Here is a 25,993-nt window from a genome sequence, read left to right on the forward strand (position 1 = left end):
ACCTGATATCTAGAATGTTTGTTACCTGGGGCTTTCCGGATAAGGGATATTTCTGTAATTTGGATCTCCATACCTTTAGTCTACTAAAGGTAATTGGATTGTTTTGCCTCCAATAAGGATGAATTACTGTATATCTTGAATGGCACTGTTTTATTTATAAGGTACTGTTTTATTATTACAGAAAAAAGGAAATCATTTTTAGAAATGTTGAATTGTTTATTAAAATGTAATCTATGAGATCTGGCCTTTTTGTAATTCTAAAGTTTCTGGATAATGTTACCAGATACCAGAAGCATGTTGGAGGCTTTGGGCAGACTATAGGGGTTCTGTAATTTTGTCCAGCACTGAAACTTTCACTAAATATAATTAACTTAATTTACCAAAAATGGGGCATTTATTATTATTTTATTATTAACATGTATTTATATAGCGCCAACACATTTCGTAGTGCTGTAAAGTAAATGTGTTTATACAACTAAATCACATGGTTTGTTGAGTATATAGAGATGAGTTCAGAGATGTAGGGTGCGGCAGAGTTATGAATTGCTTTGAATGTCAGGGTCATTAATTTGAATTTAAATCAGAAGAGTAGTGGAAGCCAGTGCATGGATTGGCAGAATGGCATGGCAGAGGTGGAGCGGTTGCTGAGGTGTATGAGCCTTGCAGCAGTGTTCATTATGGACTGGAGAGGTGACAGTGTCTGGTGGGGAAGGCCAATTAAAAGAGAGTTACAGTAGTCTAGACGTGATATGATGAGAGAGTGAATAAGAATTTTGGCAGCATCTTGGGTGATAAATGATCGTTTTTTGGATATGTTCCTTTGGTGGAATTAAAATGATTTATTATTTATTATTATTAACATGTATTTATATAGCGCCAACATATTGCGTGACTGGATATGAGGAGTGAATGACAGGGCAGAATCTAGGATAACCCCAAGGCACCGGGCCTGGGGAGAGGGGGTGATAGTGGAATTGTTAACTATGATGGATACTTCCGGGATGTTACTGGTGTTAGTTGGAGGAAAGAAAACCAATTCCGTTTTAGAGAGGTTTAATTTAAGGTAGCGTTGCGACATCCAAGTAGAGATAGCGGACAGGCAGGAGGAGACCTGAGTTAGGAGTTCTGGGGAGTATACAGGGAGAAAAACAAGTGTCCCAGGACAGAGCCTTGAGTAACCCCAACAGAAAGAGGTAGAGGAGAAGATGCTACTCCATTGTAGGAGACACTGAAGGAAGGATTGGTGAGGTAAGAAAAGAACCAGGACAGGGCTGTGTCATGAAGGTCAAGCAAATGAAGGGACTGGAGAAGGAGAGGGTGATCTACAGTGTCAATTGCAGCTGAGAGATCTAGCAGTATTAAAATGAGAATTTTTTGTTGGCTTTAGCTGTTAAAAGGTCATTAGTTGGTCGGGTCAGGGCAGTTTTAGTGGAGTGTTGCGGTTTAAAACCAGATTGTAGGAGGTCCAGCAGGTTATTGTCAGAGAGGAAGGAAGTTAGTCGGTTGTAGACTAGGCGCTCAAGTAGTTTAGAGATGAAAACTAGCAGAGAGATAGGTCAGAGGTTGTCAAGATTGGAAGGATCAAGAGAGGGTTTTTTCAGAATGGGGGTAACAAGAGCATGTTTTAGTTGAGAAGTAAACAGTCCAATTGAGAGCGAGAGATTAAATAGATGAGTTAAGGCTTTGATTAGACAAGGATTGGTATTGCAGAAAGGTTTGGAAGGAATAGGATCAAGTGGGCAGGTCGTAAGGTGAGAAGTTTTGTAATGGTGCAATATGCGAAAAAGTATAGAAAAACACTGCCCCAATCCCTTCTGCATGTCACTCCAAAAACAGTTTGTACCTCTAAAATGAAGTGCAATGATTTGCATCTTACTTTATATGCATACAGAAGGGATGAAAGGGGAGTGGCACAGGGGTGTCCCATGGAATGCCCCTGGCACTTGTGACCTTCAGGCAAGCTGGGGAGCGTGGTTAGTTGCAAGGTGTTGGGAATCCTGTACTTTAGTGCCCACTTGAGCCAGCTAGTAAGTGCAGAATTGTATGTAAATAGAAATACCAAGACAGTAGAGGTATAGGTATCCCAGTTATACACAAACACTGCCCAGCCTACTGTCCTCCACAAAACACATTGTGGGAAGCCAAAGGGGCACTATGTTTGAAATGCTGATGTGGGCAAGGCTTTCCCAAGTAAAAGTAGGAGCAGAAAAAAATGCTTGGAATGCATGAATGGCAATCTCTGTAAAAATAGATCCGCTAATATTTAAGGTTTATATGTTACACAGTTACTTAAAAAAATACCATCAACTTCATTCCCTCCAAATGAACTACAGTGTACATTTAGACAAATACTTCTACTGACCCCTCCATACACTGACAAAAGTAAACTACAGTATATATAACAATATCAATCCTAGTTTTAGATAATAATATCACCATTGCCTTATTATGTTTATCCAAGAAATCATCCAAGCCACTCTTAAGAGCATAAAGAGAATCCGCCATCACAACATCATCCAGCAGTGGATTTCATAACCTCACTGCCACTTACGCTAAAGTTCTGTTCCTCTAGTCTAAAAGGTTGGCCTCCGGTGCTTTGATCATTTTATGGGGAAAAAAAAAGATTCCCAGCTATCTGTCTACAATGCCCTCTAATGAACTTATAAAGCACGGATCCACAACATTTCTTACCCATGAGTCATTCAAATGTAAATAAAAGTTGGAGAGCAACACAAGCATGCAAATAGTTCCTGGGGTGCCAATTATGGGCTGTGATTTACTATTGGTAACCCCTAAGTGGACTGGCAGCCTACAGGAGGCTCTGTTTGCCAGTACAGATAGTTTTTATACAACCAAAACTTGCCTCCAAGCCAGGAATTCAAAAATAAGCACCTGCTTTGGGGTCACTGGAGCAACATCCAAAGGCTTGGAAAGCTACATATTGCTCACGAGCTACTGGTTGGGGATCACTGATGCAAAGAGTAATCATGTCCCTCACAAGCGTCTTTTTTTCCAACCCCAACCTTGACAGTCTACTCTAAATCTTACATCCCTTTAACCTGTTTTGTTGCACTACCTTTCTGTCCTGGAATGGTTTTCAGTGGAAACAACATAATTATATTTTGCAAAGGAATAGGGCAATTGTTTTCAGTTAAATTAAAGTAAAGTGTTTCAGAGCTTTCTGGGATAGAGCAGCACTGAAGAAGAAGAAGGATATAAATATAATGTACAATGTTCTTTCGTTGTCTCTCCCTGCCAGAATATTTGGCTGCTAACCACAATGAGACCATACAAGGCAGATGTGTGCACATCAGTATTCTGAATATATATATATATATATAATTTTTTTTAAAATGTATATATATTTATACATTTGCGGGACATTTTGGCTTAAAGTGAAAATAGCTGAAATTTAAAACATATTGGCCAATCCATTTCTGAGCACACATTACACAATACAATTCATGTGAATTGGCTAGAGTTTACATTGCTGTAATGAGCTAACTCATTAATGCCAAAGCATTCCATTGTATGAAATTAAAAGGGCTTTAGAATGATTCCTAATGTCATTACAGCAATGTGCAGAGTTGCTGTCTTCTTGATGAAACCATGTTCCAATGGGTAATGGTATCTTTTAGCAGCCTTTGGTCCAGTTAGTGTATGTGCCTTTCCTGGTGCTGCCCTGTAGCCTTCTAAAGAGTATGTCTGCTTTGAAAAAAATCACAGTGCTCCTATTAGCCATGAAGCCTTTTAATATGGATATAAACCTGTGGCCATTCACAGAAGTTTGTGGTGAGACAGGATGCAAAGTAAGAAAAACATGGCGGCTTGCGCCTGTTTGCACTTTGTACCCTGCCCCACTATATTAGTAATAACCCCTTGTATTGTGTGTGTCCTCCTCCCCCTTTATAGAGCCTATACTATGCAGTAAGTGTGTAAGTAGGTACCTTTCTTATACAGGTATGACATCTATTATCCAGAATGTTTGGGTGACCTGGGGTGGGTCTTTCCATAATTTGGATCTCCATACTTTGTTTACTTAAAAAATAATGTAAACATTAATTAAACCCAATAGGATTTATTTTGCATCCAATAAGGATTAATTTGATCATAATTGGGATCAAGTTCAAGGTATTGCTTTATTACTACAAAAAAAAGGGATTTAAAAAAAAATTTGTTTAAAATGGAGTCTATGGGAGATGTCTCTCCCCTAATTGGGAACTTTATGGATAACAGGTTTCCTGATAATAGATCCTATACCTGTAATAATATTGCCTACATGATAATACATTGGCACAGGTTTGACTGCTTTCACCATACTACTCTTTACTTGTTACTCTGTTATTAATTTGGGGTTAGATATAGCAATCAGTCTATAAAATGAGATACATGGATGGGACTTACTGCCTTCAAGGTTGAAAGATAAAGGCAGCATCTGCCAGAATGGAAGGCATTTCATTGAAGTAGAAGCTCTAGTAAGATCTTGAAGATCATGAGTCGGAACAGAGATTTGGTTGTAGATACTAGGTGAAACACATTTATGAACACCATTGAGTATATTCTCTTAAGTAAATAAGACAAGGTTCTGTTGAGCCCATGTACCTTACATTAAGTAAATATTTGCTCTAATTAATAGGGCAGTCTTTTAATTCCAAGCGACAAATTCACTAACCTCCGAAAATTTGCCAGTGACAGCTTCGCTCACAGCGCAATACTTCGCCAGGCGTAGATTCGCCAGGACAACGCTAATTCACTAAAATCCAAAGTTGCGTCCAGGGCATCGAACACTGGCGAAGTTGCGTTAGCGTTACTGCGCCAAGTTAAGCGAAGCGAAGTTTGGCTAATTTGCATACCCGGGAAGTTAAAGTTCAGTGGACGTATATGTTGCAGCAAATACATTACACTACACAAGCCCGGGAAACCTTAAAATAAAATAAAGGCATTTGGCATATAGCATTTTTCCAGTAATGAGGTCATCTTCTAGAACATAGGGTTGTTTTCAAGTGACTCTTCTTTGGCAATAGTTTTGTTATTTGAACCAGTGAATCTATGCAATTTTCAACCTGATTGTGCAAGAGCCATCAAGAGGGATTTTATAAGATGCCATTTCAGTACAGGGATTAAAGTGTTGTTTATTAGGGGAATGGAATGTACCATGGAGAACATTTAGGCATCTAGCAAACCTCCGATGAATTGTCACATATCCAACCACAAAGCATATGTATTGTGAAATGTAGCACTGTGTAAATCCTTATGCATATACAGTAGATCAGTGATCCCTAACCAGTAGCTCGTGAGCAACATGTTGCTCACCAACCCCTTGGATGTTGCTCCCAGTGACCTCAATACAGGAGCTTATTTTTGAATTCCTGGCTTGGAGGCATGTTGTGGTTGAATAAAAACCAGGTGTACGGCCAAACAGAGCCTCAATGTAGGTTGACAATCCACGTAGGGGATACTAAATGGCCAATTTAGCCCTTATTTGGCACCCCAGAATCATTTTTCATGCTAGTATTGCTCCCAACTCCTTTTACTTCTGAATGTTGCTCATGGGTTCAAAAGGTTGGGGATCCCTGCTGTAGATAGTTAGACATGTATCAGGAGCATAATTACTATCTGAAACATTCTGAAACCCATTTATTGCTTCACATTTAGGAAGAAGAGGATGATGGTCTACCCAAGAAGAAATGGCCCACTGTTGATGCCTCCTACTATGGGGGAAGAGGAGTTGGAGGTATTAAGAGAATGGAGGTAAGACAACTAACAATATGACTGGAAAAGAGGCAAATATAACTACTTGGCATTGCAGTTAGCCTTCTGCTATCTACAATGCACCCTTTGTGTTGAGAACTATATTGATAATATATTGTACATAACAAACTCCACAACTGGACGGCACTTCTGGACAAAGATTTATTGTAGCAAACTGTTGGAAAGTACCTAAAGCGTTTCAGGAGTAGCTCCCTTAATCATAGGCTATAGGTACCTTCCAGCAGTTTGCTACAATAAATCTTTGTCCAGAAGTTCCATCTGTGACAAAAACTCACCCGGCAGGGACGCCCGCCTCACTGATGCTTCTTCTTTGGCTGCCGGTTCCTCTATGGCGCACGTGGCACACTCTTTCCTGGTTTATGTGCGCAGGGGTGCGAAGTTTAAAGGGACCTTGTGTATTTATTAATTGCCCGTTGTTTGGTTCCATTTGTGAGTTCCTGGGTGCTATTCCTGTATATTCTGATTCCTCTTTTGACCCCTGTCTGCCTTTCTCCTGACTTCTGTGATCCTGACCTTGGCTTGTTATTCGATTATTCTAAACTCCGTTATCAGACCCGTGCCTGTTTGACTACACTGATTGAACCTCCGGTTTTGAACCTCGCCTGTCTGACACCGCTGGTATTCTGCCCACACCAACCCGGCCTGTTTGACTATGTTTTCGTCTAACCCATGAACTGTGACCTTTTGCTCAAAAGACTTTGCTTAACAATCATGCCCCTCTGCTCGTCCAGAACCCTCACTTGGCTCCTCTCTAGACATATCTCTATAAGACATGGCGGCATCCAATTAGCCGAGGGCTCCTCAAGAGGTGAAAGGCAGCTGTTAAAGGCAGAAGTAAGGGCCGAGACCAGGGAGCCTAGCATTGGTTCTGGATTCTGGTTGCCGATTTGTGACACCGTCCAGTTGTGGAGTTTGTTATGTGGATGCAGTGGGGAAACTGAGGACTGAGCACCTGGCCACGGGAATAGCGGTGAGCTGGAGCGGTCTCTTTTGGTTATTTTTCTACTAATATATTGTACACAAATATCTGTTAGTCATAGCTTTCCTTTAGTCTTTAATGTTGATTCCCTGTCTTGTCAAAGCCATTACAATTCCTCGGCATCTTGGGAAAGTTTACATGCAATCTAAATCTTAATTTCCTTGAAGTTGCTTGAAACATCGAAATCTCTAGAACCACAGCCAATTCCAGAGTAGCTTCCTGCTTTTACAGCATGTGTAATGCTCTGTAATATAATTGTGCTTTAAAATTAAATCAAATAAAACTGTAAACTGTTCAAATATGAGCATAGGCATAATAGTAAAGGCTTTAATCTATGACACATTTTTGAGTAGACGTAAGAATAAAAATGTTCTAACTGACAGCAACCAATTGGGATTGGAATAGGTCATATGTACTGACTGCTGCAAATTTCACCACCATTTCATACTAAGATCAGGCAAATTTTCAGCACCTTTTTGTAATCTCCTACTGCAAAATGTTTGATAGCGATTAGTAGATGACATTCTACAAGGGTACCACTATCAAAGAGAAACTTAAAGGTAATGTGGATATATGTCTGGTCAGCGATGTACTTTATTAACCATGGCGTCTCCAAATCTCAGCCTCAATGACAGTAATAGCTGTGTGACCTGTAACAGGTACCAAAGGGCTACAAAATGCAGTACAAACTTATTGCCTATTTTCAGGCTAAGCAAACCAAAGATCCATGCTTAAAGTGGACCTGTCACCCAGACACAAAAATCTGTATAATAAAAGTCCTTTTCAAATTAAACATGAAATCCAATTTAAATTTTTTATTAAAGCATTCATAACTGTTGTAAACTCATTTAAAAATCTCAGCTGTCAATCAAATATTGTCTGCCCCGCCTCTATGCCTAGGCAAAGAGGCAGGACAGTCAATTACTTTCACTTTCCATTCAGCATTTCCTAGATGCCACTGCTCTCCCCACATTCCCCCGTTCTCTTCACCGTTTAATTGTGTATCCAGGGCATGGGGATGACATTGGGTCCCCCATTCTGGTGCACAAACAAGATTCTGAGATGATACAAGACTTGTCTTAATAACAGTGTCCACAAAATGGCTCCTGCGTGCTTGTTATAATTGTGAATTCCCAGACTGAAGGAAACAAGATTCAAATAATTTATATAGTGTAATTAAAGTTCATTTTACTTGACTAATGTGATAAAATAGGATTTTGAATAATTTTTTTGGGTGACGGGTCCACTTTAACAAGTAGAAACCCCTACTTCAAGGACATGCCAGTCCACTGGAAAGTACTGTGGCAAACACGTTTCCTCTTCAGAAGCTAGGCCAAGGGCATCCAAGTAGAAATATATGCAGCCTTAAAGGCCCCCATACACGGGCCGATAAAAGCTGCTAACTGACCAATTCGGCAGTTTATCGGCCCGTGTGGAGAGCCCTCCAACTCGCATTCCAGATCGATATCTGGCCGAAAGCCTGCCAGATGCCGATCGGGCAGGTTAGAAAATCCCATCAGATCGCGGCCGCATCTTTTCGTTGATGCGGTCCCGCAATCCAACCGCGTTTAGCCTCCGTTCTGATCCTATCATTCGGCCCTAGGGCCCATGATCGAATCAGCACGATATCGCCCACTTCAATGTGGGCATATCAAGGAGAGGTCACCAAACAATCAGATCTCTAAGTCTATGGCCACCTTAAGACTTTAACAAGAAAAGCTATCTCTGGCAAGGCTATATAAAGGTGGTTGAAGCTCTGAAAGACCAAGGAATAGTAGACCATTGGCTGCTAGTGTCTGAAAGATAAACCAGTACTGTACAAACTTGCTTATTTCTTATTCTAGGTTCGTTGGGGGGAGAGAGGTTCAACAGAAGAGGGAGCTAAGCTGGAGAAAGCAAAAAATGCCAAGGTGAAGATGCCAGAGCAAGAATTTGAGTTTCCATCACCAATGATTCTAAACAACAATCTGCCAAAATCAAGCTCTGCTCGAAAGTGGTACTCTCCAATTAAGGTGGGCATCTATGTATGTTACTAACAAAGATCATTTCTTGCATTCAGTACAAAACTGCACCACAATCTGGTGCAAAACTTGTGGATTATTACTAAAATCTGTGCAATGGCCAAGTGATAACAGTCTAGCTCAGTGATTTTTCATAGGCTGCATCAGTGCCAAGATCTAGCTTAAGCTACACTGAAAAATAATAGCTAGAACTGAAGTGTCTCCTGTTTACTTTTCAGTTTTCAAGTAAGTCAGTTTTCCTTTACAATGCATTTTGAGAGCCCTGATAATACAATGCAGATGTCATACAACACAGTCAGTGAAGCCAATGGGCAGGCTGAAAGCCATGGAAATATCCTGAAGAGCCCACGGGCCTCCCAAGGGCCCCCACAAATGTTGGAGACATGTATTGACAGTTTGTTGCACCAGTGAATAATGAATATTATTTATTGAACAGGGTTGTGTGATAAATTAATATTTAGTATATTTATTCAGCAACAACTTGCTACTCAAAATAATATGGGTTACAGTACTTAAACCCAGGGCACAGCTTGAGACCCTATAGAGGAGACCCCTAAATACAGTAACTTATGTTTATAAAGCATCTCTGCTTTTCATATACCCCTTATATTTCTGAACCTCATTTACTATCTCCATTGTGCCATTATACCCAGTGATAGACAGACTGTGATGCTGCCCCCCCCCAAAGGGTTTGGTGGAGCAAAGGGGGTGGGGCTCAGCCTGAAGGCTAGTTAGGGTGTGATTTAGGGAGAAAGGCTAGTTGCTTTCATGGATATACCTGAAAACCACAGCTTTAAAACCAGTTAGGGTGAGATTTATGGTGGGAAAATATTTGCTAGGCTAGATATTCTTGAAACCATGGTTGATAGATGGATCTATAACCTAAAGGAGGATCTGACCAAAGGTTGGACCTCCAAGGGGGACTTGAACTATAAAAGTCCAAGAACGACTGCTCTGGACCCTCATACCAAATCCTTCTTAAATGGGATCTAAGAGGCAATGACATACTAGGGGTAGAAACATTAATTGTGGTGTTTACCCTATCTCACCCACTTTTCTACCCCCAAAGAAGCCCAAATGAATGGTTTGTTGTCCTATACTCCTCATAATATGCTAACACCAGGACCACAGACTATGTATGGAAGCCTATCTTATTACATATCCACAAATATAAAAAACATTGTCAATGCGAGAGTTATTTTGAAGACTATTTGGGGATTTTTAGACTCCCTGCTTATACTGGGAAGTTCCAAGTTACATTTTGTATACTTTTTTACTTTGATGATTAAATCAACTTTTTGCAGGAGTCAGAAAATCTGTATTCAGAATGTTTTTATTCCTATCATTTGGCCACCTCATAAACGCCAACCAAAAAATATCCTTTTCACTTGAGTTTTTTCATTCTTGAAGACGGCCTTGATTAAATGCCCATGACAGCAATGAATCAGACCTCCAACATGCTGCTGTTTGATATGAACCACATGCTCATTTTTGTTGACATGAGCATAGCTTCTCCGGCTACAGCTTGGCAGTATAGTTAGGATCATGTGAACCAGGAATTTGTTTTTTCTGCCTTGGAAACGTAAGCACAACATGTTATGGAGACTTTTTGGATGAGCACTACAGAGGAAATCATGGAACGTACCATAATTTTACAGAAACAGGAAATTCATATGTTGACAACAGGGATCTTCGGCAGTGGAAACTGTTCGTAAATTGGCAAGCTGTTTTGCTAATTGTCTATAAGGAATGGTTTTGAGCCATCTGAGACCAATGTAATTCAGTATTAAAATTCTCCAATTGACTTTTTTATCACTTATTATACCAGCTGCACCTTGAACAGAAATATTTTCAATCAAAGTTTTAGGCGATAAACAAATGCACAGAGAGTTTACATAAAAAATAGATGCTTATGTTCAATGGCAGCCAAAAATGGAATTTATATTGAAAATGTGTCCTGTGTCTTATTTTAACTAGATATATCTCGGCTTTCTGTCCCAAAGAGTAACTTTAAGCGTTACTGAACTCATATTAATGCCTAATCAGAAAGATTGCTAGGCCCTTTTGTTTGTAAAGAACTGATTTAATTTTAAAAATAATAATGAAGCAGATTGCTTTTGCTGATTCGTTTTGGTAAAGGCCATTCTGTTAGGCTCTGCTGGGGTTTGATTCTGGGGCCTTCTGGTTATTGACTGCATGCCCTAAGCACCAGGCCAGGGGAGCAGCCAGCGAGTTTCTATCTATACTTCTGCTGGGTCCCAGGATTAGTCATTTTACCCCAGCATCCTATTTGATGGGTTAAGGCCTGCCAATCAGGGCTGATCCTGCCCTACATAAGGCCGGCCCTCCTCACCCTCCTTGCCTCTGAACATTGGTCTTCCTATGCACTGTGGCATCGCCCCTAGCTTGGTTCCTGCATTAGCCTTTACCCTGCCTTGTGTCTTGCCTTATCTTCCTTTCCTTGTGTACCTTTTTTAGCCTAGTCTGAACCTTGCTCTGTACCTCGCTCCAATCCTTGCCTTGTCTGCTGTGTCCTGTCCCTGCCTTGCCTGACCTTGTTCCTGCACCAGTCCTTGATCCTGCTCAGTCCTTGTTCCTGCTTCAGTCCTTGTTCCTGTTCTATGCCTGCTCCATCCTGTCCTATCCAGTCTTTGTGTTCCTGTTCTACGCCCGCTCTGTCCTATCCAGTCTGCTCCTGTTCTTGTTCTACGCTTGCTCCATCCTGCTCCTACCCAGTCTGCTGCTGTTCCTGCTAATCCCTCTTAGTCCTGTCCAGACTCATTGCCCTCTTCATCCTGTCCAGTTCTGACTCTTTGCCCTCTTCATCCTGTCCAGTTCTGACTCTTCACTTTCGTCGCCCTGTTCTTGCTGTTCCCTTTCCATGTCCTGTAAGCACATACAGCTCCTGCCTCAAGAACTCATCCATCCCTCATCTGCCTCCACAGCTCCCCCCTAGCCTCACCCATGACACATTGACCCATAGCACCTATTCACTACAACTTACTAGCATTTCCCCAAGTCCGACCAGGACAGAGGCCAATCATCAGACCTTTTATCTACTATAACTTTTGATTGAAGCATATCCCAGAAAGGGCAGACCCGTCAGTTGCTAGTTAGTAGGATAGAACTCTGCAATATAACCACTCCTTTCATCTAGTTTATTTTACTTTGTCAGAGCCTAGCAGCTGAAAGTTGTAGTCAGAACCAATGAGGGAGCTGCAATGCAGATTAGCAGATAAAAGTTCAGTTTATGGTACACAAGGAGTTAACACGGTTCAAGGCCAAGGTCCAGGAAAAAAAGTCAAGGGTAGGCAGCAATCATCATAGTCAGGAACAAAGCAAAATCCAGGAATCAGTCAGTGTAGAATTTAAGAGCACCCAAAAACACTCAGAAGTAGAACCTATATCCAGGCATTGAACCCTGCATTTTTTATTTAAATTTTGGAGCTAAAACCGCTAATGACCGACAATTATGTCATGCCCCAGTGCAAGCAGCTCATAGCACAGACCATATACAGGAGGCACACAGCACCTGCATACCAGGTTATTCATACTTAGCCCTATATAGTTTAATGTAATAAGTTTTCTGAATTATGGCTAACATGGTATAGCACTCTACCCTGCACTACTGAGTGGATACAAAGCAATACAAAAGTCATAGCTAGTGTGTTCATCACATATGTTGCAAATCTGGACAAGACCTTCAGCACAAGTGTTAGTTTGGATGTTAAACAACCTAATGTTGTCAAATGATTTCCCTCTATAGTGTTCCCATTTAGTTGCCAAGTGGAAACTCTCCCAGTTTCAGCATCAATGAAAATGTGGATAATGCGAACTAAAACTTGGGGCCTTGAGCATATTTCTTCTTCATGTCTTGTATGTAATGCAGTGAATGGGTCACAAGCTGATAACTTGAGTTCTAGACAGTTATATTCCATTTACGGGCTATGTACGACCAGATGTGATTCCATATCGGAATCAAGAAATGTTTACAACGAAATCGTTAATTCCCCTCAATACCCAGCAGGGACTTCTTGGTACTAGAATTTTTTGAAATTCGTATTAAGATTTGTTGTTTGTTTGTGTGGGTTTGAAATGTTTTTAATTAAAGTGAAGCAGCTCAGACTGTACATCTTTATACTGGCACTGCTGTGCTTTTCTTAAGAAGTCCAGTCCAGATGTCACATAATGTGCAGCACAGTTGTGTAACCCTGTAACCTGTGAAATATTGGACTTTCTTTTTCAGTGTCAATGTTTTATTTTGTTGCAGAACTTGAAGGTTTAGAATGAGAAGTTTTTATCTGGGTTGAGGATTTAGCTTTTGGTCTTTTCAGGGCTGAAAATGATAGAATTAGATGGGCCTCAGTCATTGCTGGGGCACTGGGAATCCGTATTTAGTGCAGTATCTTTATTATGACACAGAGGGCCCCAAATGTTACACTTGTACAATGTCCCAGTGAACAAAGTGGGTTTTGTATGTAGCTCTGGTTCTGTATGTAGCTTTGGGAATACAGGTATGGGATCCGCTATCCGGAAACCCATTATACAGAAAGCTTTGAATTATGGATAGACCGTCTTCCTTTTTCTCTGTAATAATAAAACAGTAGCTTGTACTTGATCCAAACAAATATATAATTAATCCTTATTTTAAGCAAAACCATCCTATTGGGTTTATTTTACGTTTGCATTATTTTATTAGTAGACTTAAGACATAAAGATCCGAATTAGGGAAAGACTCCTTATCTGGAAAGCCCCAGGTCCCGAGCATTCTGGATAACAGATCTCATACCTGTATAAGGTGTTTGGCCCTTCTGCATGTGCGGATATGAATATGTCAGCCCCACCAAACTTAAGACATTAAAGTACAAGGAAAGTCTAAAATAGAATAAGGCTAGAAATGCTGTATTTTGTATACTAAATATAAACATGAACTTACTGCACCACAAGTCTAATCAAACAAATAATTTATGCTTTCAAAGTTGGCTACAGGGGGTCACCATCTTGTAACTTTGTTAAACATCTTTGCAAGACTAAGACTGTGCACATGCTCAGTGTGGTCTGGGCTGCTTAGGGATCGTCATAAACAAAGCTGCTTGAGTTCTGCATTTCGAATTTTCAATTCAATTCGAATTTTTTTATGGTCAAAACTGTCAAATTCAACTAGGGAATCATGCAAACTCGATTTGAGTTTTTTAAAAAAATTCTAATTAGATTTTCAAGATTTATCATATTATGGCTACCTAAAACCTGCTGAATTACTGTTTAAGTCAATGGGAGATTTCCAGGGATCAATTTGGAGATGTTTGCAGCCTTCCTGACTTTCGGAGAAAAAATTTGAATCGAGTTTGATCGATTTCGATTTGCGATTTCGGGTCCTTTAAATTAGTTCGAGTTTTAATAATTCAATTTTATTAATAAATTTTGCCAAGTCGAAATTCAAATTCATTCGAATTTAAGGGAGTTTAAAACTCACATGAATTTGAAATTCGACCCTTGATAAATATGCCTCTAAAAGTCCAAGGTTTATTTGTAACATAGAGATTGGTGAACACCGGACCATTACAAGAGTAGGACACGGGGGAGGATTGTTCTTCTCCTGAGAGAGGTCTTTGGGCTGAAACTGCCTTTGTCGAAAGTACATATAATATTCCATTGTGTAATATCTGTTTTATATCTCATGTTAATATTCATCACATGCAGCACCACTCTAACTCTTAAGTTTCATTCCTTTTAAATTTTTATTTGCAGGGAAAACTGGATGCATTGTGGGTCTTGTTACGGAAAGGATACAGTCGAGTATCTATAATGCGCCCTCAGCCTGGAGACAAGGTAGAGTCACTCTATTCATATATTTAGCTTCCCAAAACCCTGACTGTAGTCCTTCTATTTGAATTATTTCTATATATAAATAATGATTTGATATAATGAAATGATTGACATGCTCCAGTATTTTAAGTATTTTAAAATAATGTCCCTCAAGTTATTGCCACAAAGTAGGACTGCGTTGTCCTACATTTCCATGTTTTGGGCCAGATATCCATTTTTTTCCCCAGGAATGTATCTGCTCTACTATCGATGTGCCAGAATGCATCATGTGTTGTGCACAGGGATCATTTGGTCAATGTTAACACTGGGGCCTCATTTATCAAAGTTTGATTTTATCTTATTATTTTAATCAAAAAAGTCCGACCAAAATAGAATCCACGATTAGCCCTTTTTTATTATTAGAAAATCATGATTGAATCGGATCAGGGACAAACACAGAAAAATCGAGCGAAAATCCAAACTGTACATCTTTCCAGAATCTCTCGATTTTTTCAGGCTTTTTCCCGAAAAGCACAAATTTTTCTGATATTTATCAGAAAAATCTGAAATCCGGAATTTTCCGGATAATTCCAGAGCAGACCACATAATCTTCCAAATAGAATAGGACCTCTCCCATTGACTTATATACAACCTCGGTAGGTCTGAGATGCCGATTTTCAGATTCATTTATGCATTTCGAAAAATTTTAGTTTATACGTATTTTCCACTAAATATTTTAGTAAAAGAAAACTCAACTTTTTGAGACTTTAATAAATAACCTCCTTATTGTTAAGGTGTAAACAGCACAATGAGCAAGTTCAACCATTTATTGAATTATACTTCTGTGGAAAGTGTCAGCCCCCATACATACTAAAAGTTAAGATGGATATTCAGTCCAAGACCTCCTTAAAAGCTACTGTATATACAAAGCAACTCAAACAAACCCCACTGTAGCCACTGCAGATTGTCTAGTGGGGGGTGATGTTATTTTTCTTTGAATGTTGGTCATTAGGTTTCCTACTTGAGGAAAATTCTTCTGTATCTAGCTTAATGAATTAAAACTGTATATTTCTGTGTGCTAGATGCATACACAGTCATAAGAGTTATTGAGGAAGTCTGCCAATCAGGCCCAGACTCGAAATCTGTAGGGTCTGGCAAACGTCAGAGGGGCTGCTCTAAGATGCCATAGAGAGTCACTATTTAGTGGGCTGGTGGGGGACTGTTTCGGCCTCTGAGTACCTGAAATGCCAGGGCCTATTCCAGACTTGCTGCCAATATCACCTATTTTGGTATTAAATTCCCTAACATGTTCTGATATCTTATTAAGCCTTTGTTGCTGTGGAATTACAATGTGCATTTAATATTGACTGCAATAAAGTTATTCTGATGGACAGCAAGTTGGGTTTTATTAGGTATTACTCATCATAGAGTAGAGTTCCTTCTAACCATGTCAGAGCTGCAATATGTAGGAGCCCTAAGACACATCACACCCAACTATAGGCAGCAGGGCCTTACTGAAATAGTTAAATCACCTCTTGACACATTTTTTCCATCCACCTATTTATCTGATGGAGGATGTCCCATCTGAAATGTCTTGTATGAACTGAAGAATCAGTAGATACTAATGAAGAGTCTCCTTTGCTGTTAGATGGAGATGCTAAGTGAGTAACCTGATATAAAAGCTGTTTTCTATGCAATGAGCGTTTAACTCTCCTATAAGGCATTATGGGTGGAGACATACAAATCAGTCCTTTATTTCCCTTATATCAACTATGGATCCAGAATCGCTGGTTTTATAGCACAGACACAGCCTAATACTGTAGTTTAGAACCATATTTCCAAACTTGCAGACAGACTGTTTTGATCTTGTTAGATCTCATAAGTGCGAGATATTGGAACATGGCTACTGAGTGGGTAGGACTTGTGGACTAGCAAAGTAAAGAACCTTGCCTGGTTTGGGTGAGATGGGCTAAAAGGAGCCAAAAAGCCCTTGACGTGCAAAATGTCTTAGCCTCCCCAGAAAGAAAAAAACTGCTATGTATTTATATAGTAATATGACCTTCCATTTTCAGTTAAAATGTCGTAGTGTCTCCAAACCAAAAGTTCACCCCCCTCTCCTGGTTGCTTTTCTATACCTGTGTAAAAACTGGAAATTAATTTGAAAAAAAGTCCATGGGTGGTTGAATGGGTTATGTGCATTCAGGACCCTGGACAGCAGGACTTTAACTAAGGTCCAGCAGTAGTTCTTTGTGAAGTTCCACCCTGTAGAGTCTACAGATTGGCAGCCAAAACACAATTCATTCCAAGAAACATCAATGGGAAAGTCTATTCTTTTAACAGCTGCAAAACTTTGCATAAACCACAACAGCTTTGCAGATGCTCTAAATGTGCTTAATTCTGTAAAAAATGTGAAAACTGTTGGGGAGGGAAGTATGTGATGTTTTAACATATAATATAACATGTTTTGTATAAATATGAGCTCTGTAGTTATGTGCCCAGTAATCTCTGTAATCATCAGATCATTTGTCTTTTCAATAATCATATTAATTATCACTGTAGGTGTCTCTCTTAGGTTATGTGGGTCCCTTGGGTCATGTAGAGTGTTATACACAGTGCCTTGAAAAAGTGTTCCAACCCGTTATCAGATATTCTTGTGCTTGGTATCATATAAACTTGCCCATTTCAGGACGTTCTAATCATAGCCTATAGTTTAGTGCAGTGCATGAAACGCGTAGGGTTGTATGTGCCTTATAATATGCGAATAAAATACTCTGCTTATATTACATATGATGTGGGATTCCATGAATGCCTGCTGAACTTTAAAGGTCCTGACACAGTCTTTTAACTTGGTGATTTAAAGCAGAACTAAAGCTTAACTAAAGGAGTAGGCTAGAAATGGTGTACATTATGTTTTGGGTTTCTGTACCCGCCCAAGGCAACCACAGCCCTTTAGCAGGGAAGAACTGTGCCCCAAAGATGCCCCAGTAGCTCCCTATCTTCTTTTCTGCTGATTCACTGCACATGCTCTGTGCTGCTGTCATTTACTGAGCTTAGGGACCCACTCACAATATACAGTACACATATAATAGAAATGGCACAATATAAGGCTGATTAGTAATTAATTACAGATAATTACTACATGGCAGCACAGAAACCAGTGCAATTAGCATCAGAATTTAATAATCAGCCCTGTAGCATCAGCTTATATTACAGACCAACCTCATTTTCTACTTGATAATTTATGACGACCACTAATTTCAGCTTCTCAACAGCTGCTCAGAGCCCACTGAGCATGTGAGTGTCGCAGACACTTTCCAAGATGGTGACCCCCTGTGACAAGTCCTGGATCATTGCTGCTATTAACAAGCTGGTTCGCTAAGTTCGGCATATAAAATATGGCATTTTTAGCCATATTCATTTTTAGGATTTAGTTCTCCTTAAAGTCCTAATATTGTCCCCTAATAAAACTTTACAGGGCCATTTGACAAATTGAATGTTATGCAACTGTTGACCATTTAAAGGGCATCTGTTGGGCAAAAATGTTATCCTCAACCAAAGGTGCAGGCTAGTGATGTGCGGGCTGGCCCAATACCCAGGGGACCCGCGGGTGGGTCGGGTTCGGGCCGACCTCGCACCCCATTTGCGGGTGGTGGGCGGGTCCAGGTCAAGCTGTTCTTCCTGCTCTCCCCGCCCTCTACCTTACACTGCCGACTTCCGACTTCCGATTTTATAGCTGCGTCTGCTTGCCCCGCCCCTTTTGTGATATCATCGGTGAGGTGGGTGGGAGCGGGTCTATAAAAGGAACCCGGAAGTCAGTGGGGGTGGAGGGAGGGCAGGTTCGGGTCCGCACATCACTAGTGCAGGCTATACTCCGATTGGAGGTAACAGTAGTTTTTGACAAAAAATCAACCCCTCTGCCAGCCCTAGGACACTCGCACTGGGAGGGAGCTCCCTGTATGTGCGTCCATGTTGGGGCACATGCATTCACATAATGAATGAGTGCCACAATCTCTCATTATGTGCATGTGCGTGATGTCAGAAGCACATTTGTGCATGCGCTTTGACTGATATGGCCACTCGCACCAGGAGCTTCCGTCTAGGGATGTAGCGAACTGTTCGCCCGCGAACTAGTTCGTGCGAACTTCGACCGTTCGCGTCCGCCGAATGTTCGCGAACGTTTGGGAACGTTCGCATTTTGAGTTCGCGTTCGATCGTTCGACCATTCGACCATTCGAATTCCTTCGACCGCTAAAAATCGAACGATTTCCATTCGTTCGAACGATTGTAAGCATTCGATCGAATGAAAAGCATTCGATCGAATGGCTTCGATCGTTCAATTCGAATGAAAATCCTTCGATCGAACGATTAAAATCCTTCGATCGTTCGAATCGAACGATTTTAGCGGGTGTTCGAAGTTCGCGAACTGTTCGCGAACGTTCGCATTTTTTGCCGGTGTTCGCGAACGTCGTTCGCGAACACCAAATCGGCAGTTCGCTACATCCCTACTTCCGTCCTTAACCTGATGCAGGGCAATTTTTTGAATTAAAAACTATTTACCCCCATCCAGACATTATACACAAAACATAATTAGTTGTGTGTTTCCTCAGTATAAGAGAATTACCTGCTTCAACCTGCTGTCATTATTTAAAGTGAGCACAGTGGTATGTATTTCATTCCAATTAAAATTAATAATGTATGCATCCATTCCACAAGCTATTGGCAATATTATTATTTATTACTAAAATTGTCAAATGTGAATATTAGTGATGGGCGAATTTGTCACGAAACGCATTGAAGTCAATGGGCGTCAAAATAATTTTAATGCCTATTTTGTCCAAATGCATTAAAGTCAATGGGCGTCCGAATAATTTTGATGCGCAACTATTGTGAATTTCGCTGCTTATTCGCGTCTGCCGAATTTATTCGCCCAGCACTAGTTTATATATATTTCAAAAGTGAACCAGTAACATTGCCTTATATGATAGTTATATTGAATTATACAAGGTATGCAATGGAATGCATTTGAGTTCCATCTGTGAGTCGCAATTATTCACCTCTGCACCATGTGTAGAATAGGATGCGGATATGACGTCACATGCCACTGAGCGATTAGACATGGAGGAATGTGATAACTTTGTTGGTATATAAACTGCACAGTTTGTCACAATCTGTATTTTTTCCCCTGATGAAGACCACTCTTCATTGGATTAGCACCTCAGTATTATCTAATTGGGTGTGCGACTTCCAAATTCTACCCCCAACCGGAGTGTGGGACCTATTATCCTGCACCTTTGGTTGGGAATAAGATTTTAGCCCAACAGGTGCCCTTTAACTGATAGTAGAAAGCACATGACAGTTTTTTAAAGTCCTTTAAAATGCAAGGTTCATTTCAGGTTTCATTATGTCTGCCAAGAACTAAATTAATGGGTACATGACACATCTGAGACAAAATATTTTCCCTTGAATAGCTCATCACTTTTTTTGGATTTCTGACAGCATCAAAGCATTAACTTTACTCCACCCCATCCTGCCATCCCTCTCCAACCATTATTCTTTTTCTTTGTGAAACCCCTGAGCCTCACATGGAACCTTAGCAGCTCTTTTTCAACCTGGATTCATTGAATGGACTTGGTTCAGTTGGCTCAATAGAGGTGTTCATCTTTCTTTAACAGTTACTTAGTTGTTGTAAATAGGCCATTCACATTTGCCAGTTCTAACATTTAGTCTCTCCAGTGTGGCACTTTTAGACCCCATAGGAACTAAGGAACTTGCCAAGACATGGCAAAGTTATGGATCTCTGGAGCTTATTAGTGCAGTGTTACTTCCTCTCATCAGCAGGACTTCTATCAATTTAGTGATCCTGAAAGTTATTCTGTATTGTCCCCAGATGTTTACTGTGCTCCATAGAAAATACTTTTTTTCTATTAGTAAATGTGTTGGGGCTTTGATGCTTCTGTACCCAGATGCCTGTTATTATTGTGTTCCCAGGTAGAAACCAAGTTACACAGGATGCCCATTCAGTACACCTGCATTACCTTTTGCACAAGTTGTTTACTTTTGTAATACTCACGCAATGATATCCGGCCAGTGACTAGTACCACTATTTAGTCAAATTCATTCTCCCCTTAAGTTGAACTTTTTTTAAAGCCGTAACTACCTATTGCTATTGGAGGGCACACTTCTTGTGCCAATGGCACAATGACACACAAATTCGCCTGCATGATTTGACATCACATCTGTTGGGGGAAATGTTAAGTTCTCCTACCAGAAAACCCTTCATTGAAAACCAACCTACCACTCTAGAAATGCATTTGGCTCTGTACTGGTACTGGATAGTATTTTGGAGCTATAAACAGCCTTTTGTGCACATCTTCTGCAGAACTATATCCACCAGCTTGTATGGCATAGATGTGTGTTGTTAGGCATATATTGTTAGTTACAGTAACTGTAAAGGATGTCCTTTGTTGACCAGTTGGGAACAATCCTGGAGCTACCGCATCCAGTGAAATGACAGCTTTGTAGTAATCCATATACAAGCTATTGTGTATGACAACAACTATAAGTAGATTGAGGGCTCATCTGACTTCTGATTAATGCAGCAGAGTCGCAAAAAGGGATTACAAAATGTCCGGTCCAGATCCAGGATTTCAAATATTTTCTCCTTTGTTTGTGAGCTAAAGTCTGAAGCCTTTCTCGTGAAATTTAAACATGAGGTCGTGGTTGTCAGAATAAACATGTAGAACAGAGAATGAGTGGCGCTGCAAGAATTGGGAGACAAAGAACTTGTGGAAACAAAAATATTTATTGAAGGATTTTGCAAGGCTGTTTCACCATGTGGTCCTCAGAGATAATCAACAACTTCCTTTAATCCTATGGTTACGTGTGTGTCTATATACTGTCCATAAAAGCATCTCATCTGGGCAGTTTGGGCTTTGTATTGTCAAATAGAACTAAACTAGTCAAAAGGTTTTTAACTTAGAATTGCCTAATGTAGCTACTTAGTTTCTTTAAAACCTTTTTTTTTATTTCTGGCTCCTTTTTCTGTTCTGGATGTTTCTGAATTCTTTGTCTTACTACCCTGCCTGTCTTTTATTTGAAAGCGAAGCTGCTAGGATCAGTGAATTCTGGAAAACAGAAAGCAAACTGATTGGCAAGACTTTTTCTTATTGTTGATCTTCTATTGCTTATCTTAGAGTGGATAAGGTGGGCTTAAAGTAAATGAAAGGGCTTCCCAATGAGCATAGAGATTTTGAATCCCTTAAAATAATCAAATTCATAATATAATCGTATTATTTTTGTTATTATTACCAATGAAAATAAATACCCACTAGTAGCCTAAGCTACTCCAACACCGAACATAATTGAGATGCCCTTTCATCCTATTTAACAATACGATAACAGTTGATTCTCCAAACTGAAACGCTGAATAAAATAAAAATAGATGCACATTCATAATTGAAGATAGTCTTAAAATAACCTTGACAACATCACACTAAGGTGAGCGAGAACTTAGGTAATTTATTTTACGAGGCCAAGTGAAGGACCTGTTTGGTCTATGTGATCCAAGTGTTTCCAGGGTGAGAGAGAAGGTAAGCTATAAGAAAAGACTGCTCAAGTCTAGGAAGCCAAGGGAACTGTAGGTCATTGCTCGACCCATCTGTTTCCAATCAGTGGAGAATGTCAAAGTAGGTCACATGAGAATTCCTGTGGTCTGCTGTTCAGAAGCCAGCACTCGCTACTCGCCTCCACAGTAATAGTTATTTTTACAGTATTTAATCTACAGAGCGATGCACGAAGCAGGATACTCATACATCAAAGGCGTTAATATTTCAAATTCAATGATTTTCAGACCGACTTAAATAAGTAAATTGATATTTTAAACCTGCTGTTGCCATTACATTATTACTGGTCAGGCCTGCTTCGATGTGTGATTGTCGTACCTACAACATTAAGGGACCCGCATCTTTATGGAAACAGGTTTCTTTAGGTCAGTTACTTGCAGCAGGCTACTAAAATGATTCCTCTGTGTTAAAGGAGAACTAAAGCTCAACAAAAACATTCTAGACATGTTATATCATACCTTTTAGTTTCTATAGCAGCCGAAGGCAACCACAGCCCGGAAGATCTGTGCCTCTGAAGATGCCCCAAGTAGCTCCCTATCTTGAGTTATGCTGATTGATTGGATATGCTCTGTGCTGCTGTCACTTACTGAGCTTAGATATCAATTCACAATATATTATGGATAATTTGCCCCCCCCCCTACAGTATCTTTAATATATTAGAAGTCACCATGTAGTGGTGGGGGGGAGAGTAGAGTCAGGCCTAAGCAGATTGTGGTTGTAGGGGACTCAATTATTAGGAAAGTGGATAGGGTAATTTGTCGTCCGGATCGCTACAACCGAACAGTTTGCTGTCTACCTGGTGCCAGGGTTCGGCATGTGGTTGATCGGATAGACAAATTATTGGGTGGGGCTGGGCACGACCCAGCTGTCTTAGTGCATATCGGTACTAATGACAAAATAAATGGTAGATGGAAGACCTTAAAGAATGATTTCAGGGATCTAGGCTCTAAGATCAAGGAAAGGTCTTCCAATGTAATCTTTTCTGAAATTTTGCCTGTGCCACGTGCAAGTTTAGGAAAACAGCGGGAGATTAGGGAGCTTAATGCGTGGCTCAAGTCTTGGTGCAGGAAGGAAGGGTTTGGGTTCCTAGAGCACTGGGCTGACTTTTCGTTGGGGTACAACCTATATAGCCGTGACGGTTTGCACCTCAATGGAAGGGGGTCCGCGGTGCTAGGGGAAAGAATGGCTAAGAGGTTGGAGGAGTGTTTAAACTAGGCAAGAGGGGGGTGGGTGAGATAAAGGATTATGGGGAAGCTAGTGTAGACGGGGTAGTGGGGTTAGTAAGGGGTCATGGGGGAGGAGTGAGGGGGGCATACAGTTTACCAGCTAAGGAGGTCCCTCTGTTACAAGGAAAACAGAATAATACTAACTTAACGTATAATTCTTCACTAAGTAATGCACATTTCAAAAGTAAAAGTAGTAACCTCCGCTGTTTGCTGGCAAATGCACGGAGTTTGTCAGGTAAAATGGGAGACCTAGAATTAATTGCATGCTCTAAAAATTATGATATAATTGGTATCACTGAGACCTGGTGGGATGAAACATGTGACTGGATTGTGAATTTAAATGGTTACACCCTTTTTAGGAGGGACAGAGGGATTAAAAAGGGTGGAGGAGTGGGTTTGTATGTAAAGCCTGAATTAAAGCCATGCGCTAAAGAAATAAAAATAGCTGGCACTGGTGAGGGTGTAGAATCACTCTGGGTAGAGATTTCGACTGGGCAAAAGGTAACAAAAAGAATTATCATTGGTGTATGCTATAAACCACCTCGTATAAGTGTCGAGTATGAAGCCCAGCTACTCTTGCAGATACAAGCGGCTTCACAGCTGGGTCAAGTTGTTGCTATGGGTGACTTCAATTATCCAGACATTGACTGGGGTAATGGGGTTGCTAAGACAGAAAAAGCTAGTAGGTTTGTAAATATGCTGAATGACAACTTTTTATTCCAGCTCGTTCAAGAACCTACTAGGAATAACTCTCTTTTGGACCTTGTAATAACTAACAATACTGAACTCATCTCTAACATTTGTGTGGGTGAGCATTTAGGGAATAGTGATCATAACATGGTCTCCTTTGAGATTCTGTTGCAGAAGCAATTCTATAAGGGAGTAACTAAAACACTAAATTTCAGACGTGCAAACTTTGACAGTATAAGGGCATCTCTGCAACATATTAAGTGGGAAATGCTTTTCACAGGGTTAAACACAGAACAAAAATGGGAAGTCTTTAAAATGCTGCTTAATAAATATACTTGTCAGTATATTCCACTTGTAAGCAAGGAACGTCGTTGCAAAGCAAAACCTTTTTGGTTCAATAGAAGCGTTGGTGTTGAGGTGGGTAAGAAAAGACGTGCTTTTAAGGCTTTCAAGTTAGCTGGTACAGCCGAAACATTTATAAGGTACAAGGAGGCCAATAAATCATGCAAAGAAGCTATAAGGCAAGCTAAAATTGCTATAGAAAAGGATATTGCAGCAAGCAGTAAAAAAATCCCAAATTATTTTTTAAATATGTCAATAGTAAAAAAATGAAGCAGGAAGGGGTGGGACCCTTACTATCAGAGGGGGATCAGCTGGTTGATGAAAACAAAATAAAAGCGCAGATTCTGAACTCGTATTTTTCATCTGTTTACACAAATGAAGAACCAGTAAGTGAAGGTTTCCTTCTTAACACTCCCAATTCTAGTAATACAACTAATGATGCATGGTTCACACAAGAAGAAATTCAAAAGAGACTTGAACATGTTAAGATTAACAAAGGTCCAGGGCCAGATGGTATTCATCCCAGGGTAATTAGCGAGCTTAGCTCTGTGATTGCCAAACCTCTTTACTTAATTTTTCAGGATTCATTGAGATCTGGTATTGTGCCAAGAGACTGGCGAATTGCTAATGTGGTGCCTCTATTCAAAAAAGGATCCCGTTCTCAGCCTCAAAACTATAGGCCAGTTAGTCTGACGTCAGTATTAGGAAAGCTTTTCGAAGGGTTAATAAAGGATAAGATACTGGACTTCATAGCAAATCATAATACTATGAGTTTGTGCCAGCATGGTTTTATGCGTAATAGATCTTGCCAGACTAACTTAATTTCTTTTTACGAGAATGTAAGTAGAGACCTCGATTCTGGGATGGCAGTGGATGTGATTTACTTAGACTTTGCTAAAGCATTTGATACAGTGCCACACAAAAGGTTACTGGTTAAATTAAGGAATGTTGGCCTGGAACATAGTATTTGTACCTGGATAGCGAACTGGCTAAAAGATAGACTACAAAGAGTGGTGGTAAATGGAACATTTTCTAATTGGACCAGTGTTGTTAGTGGAGTACCGCAGGGCTCTGTACTAGGTCCCTTGCTTTTCAACTTGTTTATTAATGACCTGGAGGTGGGCATTGAAAGTACTGTTTCTATTTTTGCAGATGATACTAAATTGTGCAGAACTATAGGTTCCATGCAGGATGCTGCCACTTTGCAAAGTGATCTGTCTAAACTGGAAAACTGGGCAGCAAACTGGAAAATGAGGTTCAATGTTGATAAATGCAAGGTTATGCACTTTGGCAAAAATAATATAAATGCAAGTTATACACTAAATGGCAATGTGTTGGGAGTTTCCTTAAATGAAAAGGATCTAGGGGTCTTTGTAGATAACACGTTGTCTAATTCTGGGCAGTGTCATTCTGTGGCTACTAAAGCAAATAAAGTTCTGTCTTGCATAAAAAAGGGCATTAACTCAAGGGATGAAAACATAATTATGCCTCTTTATAGGTCCCTGGTAAGGCCTCATCTGGAGTATGCAGTTCAGT

At 40.2% G+C, this 25,993-nt stretch overlaps 1 protein-coding gene across 1 annotated transcript in view; it reads left to right on the forward strand.

The window, feature by feature from the left end:
* Positions 1-25,993, forward strand: part of antxr1.S (ANTXR cell adhesion molecule 1 S homeolog) — a 92,892-nt gene that overhangs the window by 58,313 nt on the left and 8,586 nt on the right. The window contains exons 15-17 of the mRNA XM_018255168.2: positions 5,656-5,751; positions 8,596-8,763; positions 14,521-14,601. Coding sequence (XP_018110657.1) covers positions 5,656-5,751; positions 8,596-8,763; positions 14,521-14,601 — 345 coding nt within the window. The remainder of the gene's footprint in view (positions 1-5,655; positions 5,752-8,595; positions 8,764-14,520; positions 14,602-25,993) is intronic.

The sequence above is a fragment of the Xenopus laevis genome, chromosome 3S (assembly GCF_017654675.1).
Source record: "Xenopus laevis strain J_2021 chromosome 3S, Xenopus_laevis_v10.1, whole genome shotgun sequence".
NCBI lineage: Eukaryota > Metazoa > Chordata > Amphibia > Anura > Pipidae > Xenopus > Xenopus laevis.